This window comes from Scomber scombrus, chromosome 11 (genome assembly GCF_963691925.1).
Source record: "Scomber scombrus chromosome 11, fScoSco1.1, whole genome shotgun sequence".
Lineage (NCBI taxonomy): Eukaryota > Metazoa > Chordata > Actinopteri > Scombriformes > Scombridae > Scomber > Scomber scombrus.
This window is the reverse complement of record NC_084980.1, coordinates 14,532,906-14,545,374: the sequence shown is the minus strand read 5'-3', so window position 1 is coordinate 14,545,374 and position 12,469 is coordinate 14,532,906. Positions and strand designations below refer to the sequence as shown.

The 12,469-nt window shown below is 37.5% G+C and overlaps 1 protein-coding gene across 1 annotated transcript in view; it reads right to left on the bottom strand.

The window, feature by feature from the left end:
• LOC133990838 (collagen alpha-1(IV) chain-like) overlaps positions 1-344 on the bottom strand; it is a 30,628-nt gene extending 30,284 nt beyond the window's left edge. The window contains exon 1 of the mRNA XM_062429244.1: positions 273-344. Coding sequence (XP_062285228.1) covers positions 273-344 — 72 coding nt within the window. The remainder of the gene's footprint in view (positions 1-272) is intronic.
• Positions 345-12,469: the final 12,125 nt, after the last annotated feature.

Here is a 12,469-nt window from a genome sequence, read left to right as displayed (position 1 = left end):
TTACTAATGCACTGCTTAAAAGGGCAAGTTGAAACTACTATGATGGAAGCTGAATGGATGCTAGGGTTTTTCTTGAACAAATCAATCAACCACTATACTCAGTAACTAAACTCAGCCTGTGCAGTCTACTGTAAAATTAATAATAAGGTACAATATAATCCAGAAATTATCAGAGAACACGACTGTGTTCCATGTATATACAGTATACAGCACAATGGAAAAGGTCAGCCAATAAAATGTTATGTCAGTAATGAAAAAAAAAAACAGCTTACATTTTTGGCCCCAGTGCCCATCAGTATCACAGCAAACAGTATCAGAAGAACTACAAACACTGTCCTTTCCATGGCTTTTCTTGCTGCAGTTACGTCAAAAGCTCATGAGTAAGACACCCTGGGGATGCTGAATGTCTTTTTAAGCGTCCTCCTCAGCAAGAAGCCCTCACATCCATCCACTCCTGTACTGTGATGTTAAGCCATTGCTACAGTTGGATTAAAGTTCTCTGTCTGGGTTTCAAGTGCATTCATAGACAAGACAGCACAGAGTTGTTCAACTTCACCCTGAAGAGGAGGTGGTCTGAACCTACTGATGCGGTCAATCATTTCCTCCCCTCATCTCACTCCAGGACTTACAAACAGTGGCAGTTGCTTCATTTGGTATTTTACTGATATGGAGGCAGGAGATTAATCTGTATCTTGCCAGAGATTATCCTGTTTAGGATGCACTGAGATTCTTCTGAGTATCTGAATTTGGGTGAGTTGTGAAAGTTGTTCTTTGTGCATGAGAGACTGCTATGTATAGACCGTAGAGACAAATCTAAATAGATGAATGAGGTGAGAGGGCAGCAACAATAACATCGTCATCTGCTGTATATTCTCATTTTTTGATATTATGATAGCATGTGATTCATATTAAAGTAGGATTATCTGCATGGAGTTTTTTTCACTACTTTCACATAAAGTTAACCATGCATTACAGGTGTCCAAAGGTTGACTGTTGGTGACTTTGGTGTTTCATTCTACCTTTTATCTACCACAGGGGGCAGAACTGAGACCAACGCTCACCTGTTCAGAAGCCAAGATGAGATCCATACAAACTGCTGTGACAATGTGCTCCCTCAGGTACGTCCAACTGCAATGATGATGATATTTAATCATTTTAAGTTATTTTAACTCAATAGCTATGCATGATATCTTTATATATCCTTACATTAAAAAATGTAGATCAATAAATTATGATGTCACATTTTAACAGTAAAATAAAGAACTGATACAGAAAGAGAGAGTTTTTGTAACAACACATGGCAAGATTTTTGTTTTTAAAATCCCCACATCTACAGTTTACTGTATACATGTCAGTAAGTGTTGTTACACTGAAAATCATTTAAACAATTGTAAACATTTATAAGATACGTCTCACAAAGTTTAATGCAAGTCACATGCCCATTACCCTGAAGAAAAACACACTTCTTGCCTGTTTACTCAGGTATTCATCACATCTGCATACTTGCATTCCAATAGACTCTGTATACAACTGACCTCTACACACAGACATAGACACACTTGGACTGTGGTATCACCTGCAACGTGATGTGTAGATTACATTTATCCTGATACATTTATCAGGTCATTACAAGAGCAACCAATGTGCAGCAATTTAGCAAATGGAGGTGCCTTTTTTTCTATTTGAGATTTAATATTTGTAGATGAAACCTCACACATCTTGTGAGGTTTGTATTAGATTGGCAAGAAACCAGAGTAATGGCATAACCAGCAAGTATGTTTGTCGTTTTGTCACATTAACTGTGTGACAAAAAGACATCCAGTGGCTGGGGCTAAACGAGACTACAGTTAATTGATTACCATTGTTACATTCACAGGTGGATCCTTGTCCTGGTCATCTTTGTTCAACAGCTCAGTGCAGTAAGATTTTGCTTTTTAAGTCTTCATACGCAAGTAAACATAATATACTACTATGACAGCCATTAAATCTAAAAACGTGGTAAATAATAGTTTCAATACAGTCTAATCACAATAATATACGACAAATGATGTTTTGTAGATTTAGTATGACCATATTGTATTGCTGATTCACATCTAATCTTTCCACAAATATTGCCAAAGAAAGAAGTGTCCTCTTTTTGTTCTAAAAGTGTTTTTTAATTTAGATAAGCAGCTAACTATTTGAAATGCCACATCATACAGTAGGCTATATTCTGATCAAGACTAGGAAGAGCACACACATTACACCTTTTGCCTAAGGACTTTAACTACGTTTCAAGACTATGTTTACATTTAAATACAGCTTATGTTGTTTTTTGTTGACACAGACTATGGTACATTTTGTAATGGGCTGTATTATACTGAGATATGTTTCTAAAATTTTGGCATCTTACATACTAATGGAGTAAAAATTACAACCACCTTACAACATAGCCAGAGTTACTGGTTTACTGCAGTATGCACACTTCTATAACCTAATGTAACCCATTACACCAGTGCAATGCTTATCACATTACATTTTTGTTTGAAAATGTTTTAAAGGTGTTCCTCAATTATTTGAAAGGGGATGGACCAAAATATTATGCACTCTAATGAAACACCATCACAGACAGCCTCAAAACTTTGGGTCAGTGCTTCTGTGACACTTGCTGAACAAGAGGTGTCTCTAATAACAAAACAACACAGTAAACACAGCTGATGTTGCTACAGGAGCCTGAAATGTAGTTTAGACCTGTCATAAACAACAATTTATCAACTTAACAGCCATGATAGCCCTGACCCTGATGCTCTCAATTTACCTTATATCTCTGTGTTTTTTTTGTATAAGTCAGTGTGTTCCTGTTTGTATACACATGACTTATGTTGGCCCAAACACAGTCGATCATCCCAAAAGCGGATGGTCTACACTTAGTGCTGGCTCAGTATTTTCTATCAAAATGTCTTGATGTACTTGATGCACCTGGAATCTGTATATGTTGCTCTCTATGTTGTTATCTTTAGCTGTTATATGTATTTTATGCATATTTATTGTCTGTAAGGGCAGCTACTACTATGCACTACGCACTTTGAGTCCATGACAAATTTCCCCTTATGGGACAATAAAGTATATTCTATCTATCTATTATAGTACCGGTACTTGTCCCAAAGTAACACTTGTGCAGGACTGCTTGTTGTTCTTATGGGAACATCATGTATAAGATTGCATACCAGAGCTAGAAGAATAAATTGGCCAGGATAATATATTGGTCAAGTTGATTTATTGTAGACTAGTGTATTGGTTGATATGTTAGTTGATAAGTAACAATTGCAGTACAGAAATGCCAAAATACTGCTAATATTTGGGACTGCAAACCCAGTGTCACTACTACATACAGTAGTTTGGCCAACACAAAAAGCAAAAAGTTTATTTTAAAACTTTGAAACTGGAGTCAAAATTCTCAAAGAAAACATTGGAAATGTTTGTGTAATAACTGTTGCAAAAAAACAAACAATTGGCCAATATTGTTCAAGGGCAGCTGATGTAACACCTATTTATGCTTGAACACAGCATTAGTTAGTATTGGTATAATATGTATTTCAAGTATCCAAATAGCTGTATGCTTCAAATATTGGCCGGATACATTAATTAGATGGAAATATATTGCTAGATGTTTCAGCAGACAAGCTAAAATTTGTGTTAGAGCAAAGTTTAAGGAAGGATAGACAACAGATGTGCGGTAGAATTTCAACAGCCCAAACTTGTCCAAATATTTAGGGTGCATTAAGAAAAACATTATTTAATGTTTGAGACACAGACTTCTCAGCTATGTGAAACTTCCAGTACACACACACTCACACACACACACACACACACACACACACACACACACACACACACACACACACACACACACGCGTGCACACACACACACACAGAGAGAGAGGGAGAGAGAGAGAGAGAGAGAGAGAGAGAGAGAGAGAGAGAGAGAGACTTGGCATTTGGAGGTGTGGAGTCAGGAACACACAATCTCAAAGCATTATGAATGGACTTTTATTTTCATGAATGTCAGGACACTTGTTATTTCGTCTATGTGAGAACACTGACTTGTTTAAAGTTTTCTAATCAGGGACATCCAGTTTCCCAAGGGAAATGTGCTCATGTCCAAGGCTAATTCTCAAACATATATTCTAAACATATACAAGACTGGCAGACATCTAACCAGTTCACAACCATGATGTGCCTGCTGATGTCTCTGTCTGAAATACAGTGCAATAATGGTCGACAATCTGTAATTGACGTCTAAGGTTTTTCTTTCTTTGTTGTTCCAGGGTAAGATTGAAGGCCCATGCCAAGGGAGAGACTGCTCTGTATGTCGGTGTCTCCCTGCCAAAGGTGCACGGGTATGTACTAATTGCTCTCTCAATACTAAAGTTGAGATCTTGAATTTTAGTAGATTTTTTTTACTAATAAGTAAACTGTGGAAAATGTTTAAATTGTCCTTTTTTTAATGTTTCCCGTCTTAGTCAGGGATGCCTAACAAGTCCAGTGGCAGAACAGATAATAAAACAATAGATTTAATGATGCAATAGCTATTGTACATACTTACATTTTCTAATTAATTGCTATAATATGAATACACATCCATGTGGTGCAACATTATTGATATGCTGGATAACAGCCCTTAATATCAAATATCATAATGATGCTTTAGGAGGAAAAAAAGTTCTTATATCTAAAATTGTCACTAAGAACCATAGTTTAAGTATATGATTATTTTTTTGGAGGGGGATTTTCTTACATTATATTTCTCTTTGTAGGGGGCTCCAGGTAAAGAAGGCCAGCAAGGACCCACGGGACAAATGGGACCCCGGGGATATGAAGGGCATCTTGGAGAGAAAGGCATGAGGGGAGCAGAGGGATCACATGGACCAGCCGGGCCCAAAGGAGATCGCGTTAGTTTTCACATTCACGTGCATGTTGTGTATGCATGTGTGTGTTGTGTCTGAAAGAGAGAAAGAGAGAGAGACAGAAAGAAAGGCAGATAATTCTTGCAAATACAATTAATAATAATCACAGTAAGTCATTCAAAAATAACGTAGTGCTAGTGAAGGATAAATGAATGAGGTGAGTGTGAACAATGAACAAAATCCTGTTTTTTACATTTCAGGGGAGGCTTGGTGTTCCTGGTTTTCCTGGTAATAATGGGTCGGCAGTGAGTAAACTACTGTTGTTATTTCTTTAACTACAAATTAGAAACACACACATACAGTACAACTCACACTGACTACAATAATCCCATAAAGGTTAGTAAACCTCTGAAGGAATTGCACCAACTTTCCAAACCCTGCACAGCTCAAAACATGGTCTGACTTATTTTTCATAATACAATTTCAAAAATAAATCAAAAATAAACCGTTGATAGTAAGATCTGAGATGCTTCCATTTGTAAATATGTCATGTTATGTTACCAACTTTATAACCACCCAATTCAAATCACTGCTCCACCTTACTTTAAATCAGTGGTAGGCAAAAGGCAGCCTGAGTTTTGATTTTCATTGTTTATATGAATTGTTTATAACTTTTCACAAATCTATTGTAGTAGTTTCCTGCAATCCCAATGAATATTAACTTGCCACACGTAATACTGCCCACAGACAAGAGGCTTAATACCATGGTTGTACCATACTAATTAGACAGTGCAAGGTGCTGAAATTAGGTTTAATTAACATGGCAGAAATTTTATTTTTAATATGTGAATTCCAATACAGTTTTAATTACACAACTTAAGCCTATTCGACCAGAACAGATTTGCTCTTCACGAACAAGTGTCTAACACAACTGGTGTGCTGATGCCAATTTTAAATTGGCATCAGCACATTTTTGTTAAAGAAAGAACAACAGTACTTTTAGTCAACCATAAATGGCGCAGGAGCCGGATTATTAATGGATAACCAAAAAGTATCCATTTGAACCTATGATGACACCTTCTGTGCCTGGTGCAGTGATTTAAAGTATGTGTCTGGTGTGCCATCTAGTGGACATATCATGACACACTGAAGATGTGGGCCTGATTATCTTCATTCCCTAATGCAGCTTGTTAAAGAATTTGTGACGAACAAGAGCTCAAGTTGTTTATCTTGACCCCTATATAATTGTGAAATATTCAACATTAAATATATGCCTGAAGGTCAGGATGTTTTAAAAAAAAAAAAAAAAAAATTCAGGGAGCCCATAACTGCTGTCTAATACACTGCAATTCAACACCATTTCTGTACTATTTTATTGAGGGTCACCCTGGAGCAGGTGGTGAACCTGGTTTGCCTGGAGTGGATGGCTGTAATGGGACATGGGGTCAACCAGGAGTCCCTGGTATGCCTGGTCGGGGAGGTATCGATGGGCTGCCGGTGAGTAGAGCAGCCACTGTTCTGATCTTTCTGCCATAATTCAGTTACGAATCAGACCTTCAAATGCTCCTCACCAGCTTTTGGACAAAATGTTGGCATTCTAACAGAGTTATGCAGCTAGGTAAAGTACTACATGGGAATCTTAACCATATCCTAACCATACAGAAGTTTGAGTATGTGTCTAGTTTAGGAATAATTAATTAAACACTGGCAGTGAATGTTGAAAAAATGTTGTCAAAGAACATAAGGTTTTAGGTTGAATTAAATAGTCAAATATGTAGCCTACTTTATTATTATTATTATTATTATTTTTAATAAAGTAGGCTACATATTTGACTACTAATAATAATAATAATAATAATAATAGGTGCGATTTATATAGCACCTTTCACATACCCAAGGACGCTTACTCTATGTTTTGTCAGTATTATGATCGATAAATATAAAATATCAGCTCTTTCATTCCATTAGGATTAGGTTTTATTTATATTTTTTTCTGATGTCAGCTCTTATTGTTTCTACTTGTCAGGGAATGCCTGGACCTAAAGGAATCAAGGGAGAACCTTTTAATGGTAACCTCCCAGGACATTGTGTAAGTTTGGTTTCGATTCACTTTTCTTTTTGATCACTTCCATAATAATTTGCAATTTACCATGTCTGTAAAGACTGTCATCATTCTCATTTTCCTTTCTTATTTTATCTTACAGGGGGACCCTGGTACAGATGGAGAATTTGGCCTACCTGTATGTTTTCTATTCTTATTTTGACACTAAAGACGTATTCTTAAGTAGTATTGTGCTCATAAACGAAGCAGAGATTAAATGCCTCAAATGTTACACTCTCTTCATGTGGTCAACTTAACTTGTTAACATATGTTTGTTTGTTTATTTATTTATTTATGTTTTGTTTTTTACCAAGGGAAGAAAAGGCCACACAGGGTCTAAAGGCAAAATTGGCCCTCCTGGACCTTCTGGACCTATGGTGAATTGTTTTTCTTTCTTTTTATATAGGTTAGAATTACAACAAGACAGTGCGTTGTTGTTTATTAATGTACCTGCACAGTGTACAGCATTATTATTAGACCATTAATATTCATGATCTAAATAATGAAAGGAAATGCAGTGCTTTATCTATGAAAGAGTATGTTTCTACCTGTGATTCCATTTAGGGTGCACAAGGACATAAAGGTGGAAGAGGATCACCAGTAAGTTACCTGCTTTACGTTTTCACCAGTACATGTTGTATTAGAACATCCTCACTTACATGCTCACATAGATTTACACAAACACATACTAAATAGTTTTGTTTGTTTCGTAGGGTGACCCTGGAAGCTCACCGCCAGGGATTAAGGGTGATGATGTAAGAAACTATTTTGTTCATTGACCGCTATACACTGAATTTTCTCCTTGTGTGTGTGGATTAATCCAATTTACAACTCCGACAAATGTCTTTACCCCTTTAATTTGATATCCCAGGGTGAACAAGGCTCACCTGGCCCACAAGGACCAGAAGAAGTTTTTGAATTTCCTCCAGATATTCTCCCACCCAAAGGTTACAAGGTGAAGGAAATGCCCACTTCCGCATTTTTGGTCATATGTAGATCTGTATTAAAAGGAAATCAAACTTGATTATTGTCTCTAAGGTTTTTGTGCAATTTGTGCAAACAATATCATCATGTTGCAGTATATAATAATCTAAAAGCTGCAGCTCAAACTTAACCCTCTCCATGCAATATTTTTGCAATTATTGTCTTTTGTGCATCTCAGGGAGAACAAGGTCTTCCTGGATTATGTGGATCAAAGGGCATAAGCGTGAGTGTTATCCTGTATGTAAGGATATGTCTGTTCAGTGGGAGAGAGAAAGGTATTTCATTTTAATTTTTTACCTTAGGGTGAGAGTGGTGGAATTAAAGGGGAGCAAGGGAATCGTGGTTCTCCTGGAATTTGGGTAGGTGACTTTCATCATGCTGCACTAGACATTTAAATAAACATATACCTACACACACACACACACACACATGCATATATATATATATATATATATATATATATATATATATATATATATATATATATATATATATATATCCATATCTATCCATTGTTTCCATCTGTAGGGTGCCCTAGGTACAAAAGGTACAGATGGATCACCAGGACCTGAGGTACACCTGTCACATAATTAAAAGTCTTCCCTATGCTACTACACTGAGATATTTAAAGTAACGTACTTTTTATGTTCAGGGTTTCCATGGAGAGAAAGGACTTCCAGGTCTCATTGGAAGACTTGGACCAAAGGTGAGCGGTGCACAACTTGGTGCAAAAGTATAAAGCTTTCAATTTTCTACACTTTACACTGACTTTGAAATTGACAACATGGATCCAGCAGGACAGATGAAGTTCACTGTTGGTCCTCTTACAAGTAGAAATGCACTAGTTTGGGAAGAAAGTGGAAAAAAACAAAAAACTCTACTTGTTCACTGCCCCCTGGTGGTTACGACGGCGTATTAGGGCCATATGTTAAAAAATAAATAAATAATAATACTGACCTGCAGGAGGGGGGGTAATATTTCAAAAAAAAAAACTGAATTTCTGAGATTAAACTCTCAAAAAACTCACAAATTTGCCAGAAAAAAACTGGTGTAAAAAGGTGTTTTATTCTACCCATAGACTGTATATATCAAGCAATCACCTCACTCTGCAACACTGGAGAGGAGTCGTTTGTGCATTATGCTGCCATGGAAGAACTGATCTAATTGTACTTTTCAGTTGGGTTTAACAATAAGGAGATACTTGTGTAACTGCGCCTTATACTTAAATAGGTTGTAAAATAAAAACAGAGGCTCTGCTGCTTGAACAGGACGGCCACACATTTATTACTTCACTTTTCTGATCACACGTCAATTGCTGCACATCCATACACACTCACTTCCATTCTACTCCTTCAAATTTATGAGAAATAAACTCATATATTCTCTGACATTGTATGGGTTTTTCTCCGAAACAGACCCAATTTCTTGCAATGTCTTTTCAAAATCCGGATGCTTAGGATGATATGGTGATTCTGGGCTAAGATAACAAACACATAGAGTCAATTTATGTTTAATCCGGTTGAGCATTCACACAGTGAAATTGTGATTTTATTTTGAAGGATAGAACGAAGGTGAGTGTGACCGTCCCCCAGTGCTCTGTGGGACGGTCACTTTTAATGGACAAGATCAGGGATGCTTGATCATTTTTCTCATTTTAAGAAATGTTATGTAAATCACTCTTGTAATCTTGCATCCAACAGGGTTACCCAGGAGATCCAGGTCTCCCAGGTCCCTTGCTTAATGGAAGTGACATCAGAGGTGAGATGATAGCAGTATGGGTTGTGCTAAATGTGGCCACATGAAGCACTACTATTCAAATTATTTTATTTTAAACATTATTATGAAACATTATATTTCAAGATTGTAGACTGGTCCAATAATGTATAATATTGGTATCACTGTTGTAGTCTTGATCATGACTATATATCGACAAAACAATGTTCTCATCACTGTAGATGTCAATCCTAGAATGGTTTTCTAGGTCTGCCATAGTGGCGGTGAAAAGTTTTTGTTTCAAGTTGTGTTCAGCTTGTATAATGTCAGTTACAACACATTAAAAAAAACACGAAAATGTATGAAGTACTATAGACTTCTTTAAACAGTCATGCAACATAATCCAATACACTGTACATCATTATTTTCTAAGCACCAAGATGTGGTTAAATTTACTTTCTGTAGACCGTCAATTGAAATGAAATAGTCAGATACACTGTTTTGTTTTTAGATGTATGTAGATTTGTGTACAAGTCCACTTACTGTATGAGAATAATCAAGCATCTCTGAATTCCGAAATCCTGGTTATATGTCTATTTCAGGTGCTAAAGGTGAACGTGGGTATCCTGGAACGCTTGGGCCATCAGGGGACCCCGGGTATATGGGCAAGCCTGGACCTCCTGGCTTGCCAGGGTTAATAATAACAGGTTGGAATTTAACCTTTGTCTATGGTCTCTAACTTTGAAGGTACTCCTGACTTTATGCACTGTATACTTGAACCAGCGTATACTGTTTTTCTTTGTTTCACATCAGTGGTCTGGTTTTTAATATGTCTTGAACCTACCTTATTAGAAGTTTTATATTGCCTCTCATACCTTTCAAGATGAGCTGGGTCTGCCTGGTACTCAAGGGTTCCCTGGGCTCAAGGGACAAAAGGGAGAGCCAGGGAGGTACATCAGCCATCCATTAGGAGGACCAAAGGGCACTAAAGGAATCCGGGGAGTTAAAGGTGTCATAGGCCAGCCTGGTCGTCCAGGTACATTATATCTGGACCTACCACATATTAGAAATAGCACCAGAGTTTGTTACATGTGTCATAATAATATCACCAAAGATATTTGAATAATTGCTAGTTTGTCATGATTTTGTGCATCATTATTTGAATGTATTTTTACTGATTTTTACCCTCTGATGTGTGTGTGTGTGTGTGTGTGTGTGTGTGTGTGTGTGTGTGTGTGTGTGTGCGTGTGTGTGTGTGTGTGCACATGATCAAATTAGGATGTCGAGGTGAGATTTCAAATATTTCTGATAAAAGTCTCTTCATTTTCATACTCAATTTTCCCTTCATTCAACTTCTTGCCTTCATTCAGCAGAAATGTTTAACCATTCGTGTGTGGTTGTCAATATTTGTGGCTGCCTGATCCCACAGTTTACTACTGCAAACCTGGGGATCCTTTGGATCCTGAGCACCCAGGTAACCAAGGACCTAAAGGAAACAAAGGAATAAAAGGTGGGTTTTTTGTGTATTTGTTCATCCCACAAGCAAAGAATGTGCTCACTGATCTTCAGAATATAAACATCCTGTGGGAATACAATAAATAGTTTTAAAAGCAAGCATCAGGTTTATTAATATGTATATTTTGTGTTTTTGTTGGTTTTATGTCATTTGAAATGACATTTGCAACATTTTATTTTAACCAAAAGTAAAGTGGTCCTGAAAATGTGATTATACTCAATTTTAAATGTTTAATGTGTTTTGTCAATACTGACAGGATATACACTAAAAACAATCATTAATTCTAAATAAGTTGGGGCCAATGATGTAAAATCTGTTAAAAAACAATTTTTTGCATTGCAAAAGTGGACAACATTTATTCCACATTTTAGTTCACGTTTATTTTCACGTTTTTATTTACTGGGTTGCATCAATGGATTTTACCAGTATTTTTCATTAAAAATCTGATACACTGCCTGACCATGTTCCTTCTACAGTCAAATGCTATTGTTTATTGAAGAAATGGACATTGACAATCTTCTGCTCATTCTTATTTTGGTCTGTTTTTTATTTGATTTATTATTATTATTATTATTTTGTTTGTTTGTTTTGTTTATTTGTTTGGTTGTTTATTTTATTCAATATAAAGCATCCTTGGGTATGTGAAAGGCGCTATATAAATCGAAGCTATTATTATTGTTATTAAATATGACAGTCAACAAGTTATTTCAGTTTAAAAGGAACATGACAAAAGCTCATAAGTCAACTCATAACTTGTCCTCTATTGTGAATACAGTTGATAAAAATTGTATCTTTGTATTGTATCTCCCCTCCCTGAGCTACTACCTTATCGTGGTGGAGGGGTTTGAGTGTCCCAATGACCCCAGGAGCTCCGTTGTCGGGGGCTTTATGCCCCTGGTAGGGTCACCCAAGGCAAACAGGTCCGGGGGGAGGGACCAGACAAACGTAGCTCACAAAAACCCCTTATGATGATTAATTTAAATGGAACCTCGTTTCCCCTGCCCGGACGCGGGTCACCGGGGCCCCCCCCTGGAGCCAGGCCTGGGGAGGGGGCTCGATGGCGAGCGCCTGGTGGCCGGGCCTGCACCCATGGGGCCCGGCCGGGCATAGCCCGAAGAGGCAACGTGGGACCCCCTTCCCGTTGGCTCACCACCCGTAGGAGGGGCCAAAGGGGTCGGGTGCAGTGTGAGCTGGGCAGCAGCCGAAGGCGGGGACCTTGGCGGTCCGATCCTCGGCTACAGAAGCTAGCTCTAGGGACGTGGAATGTCA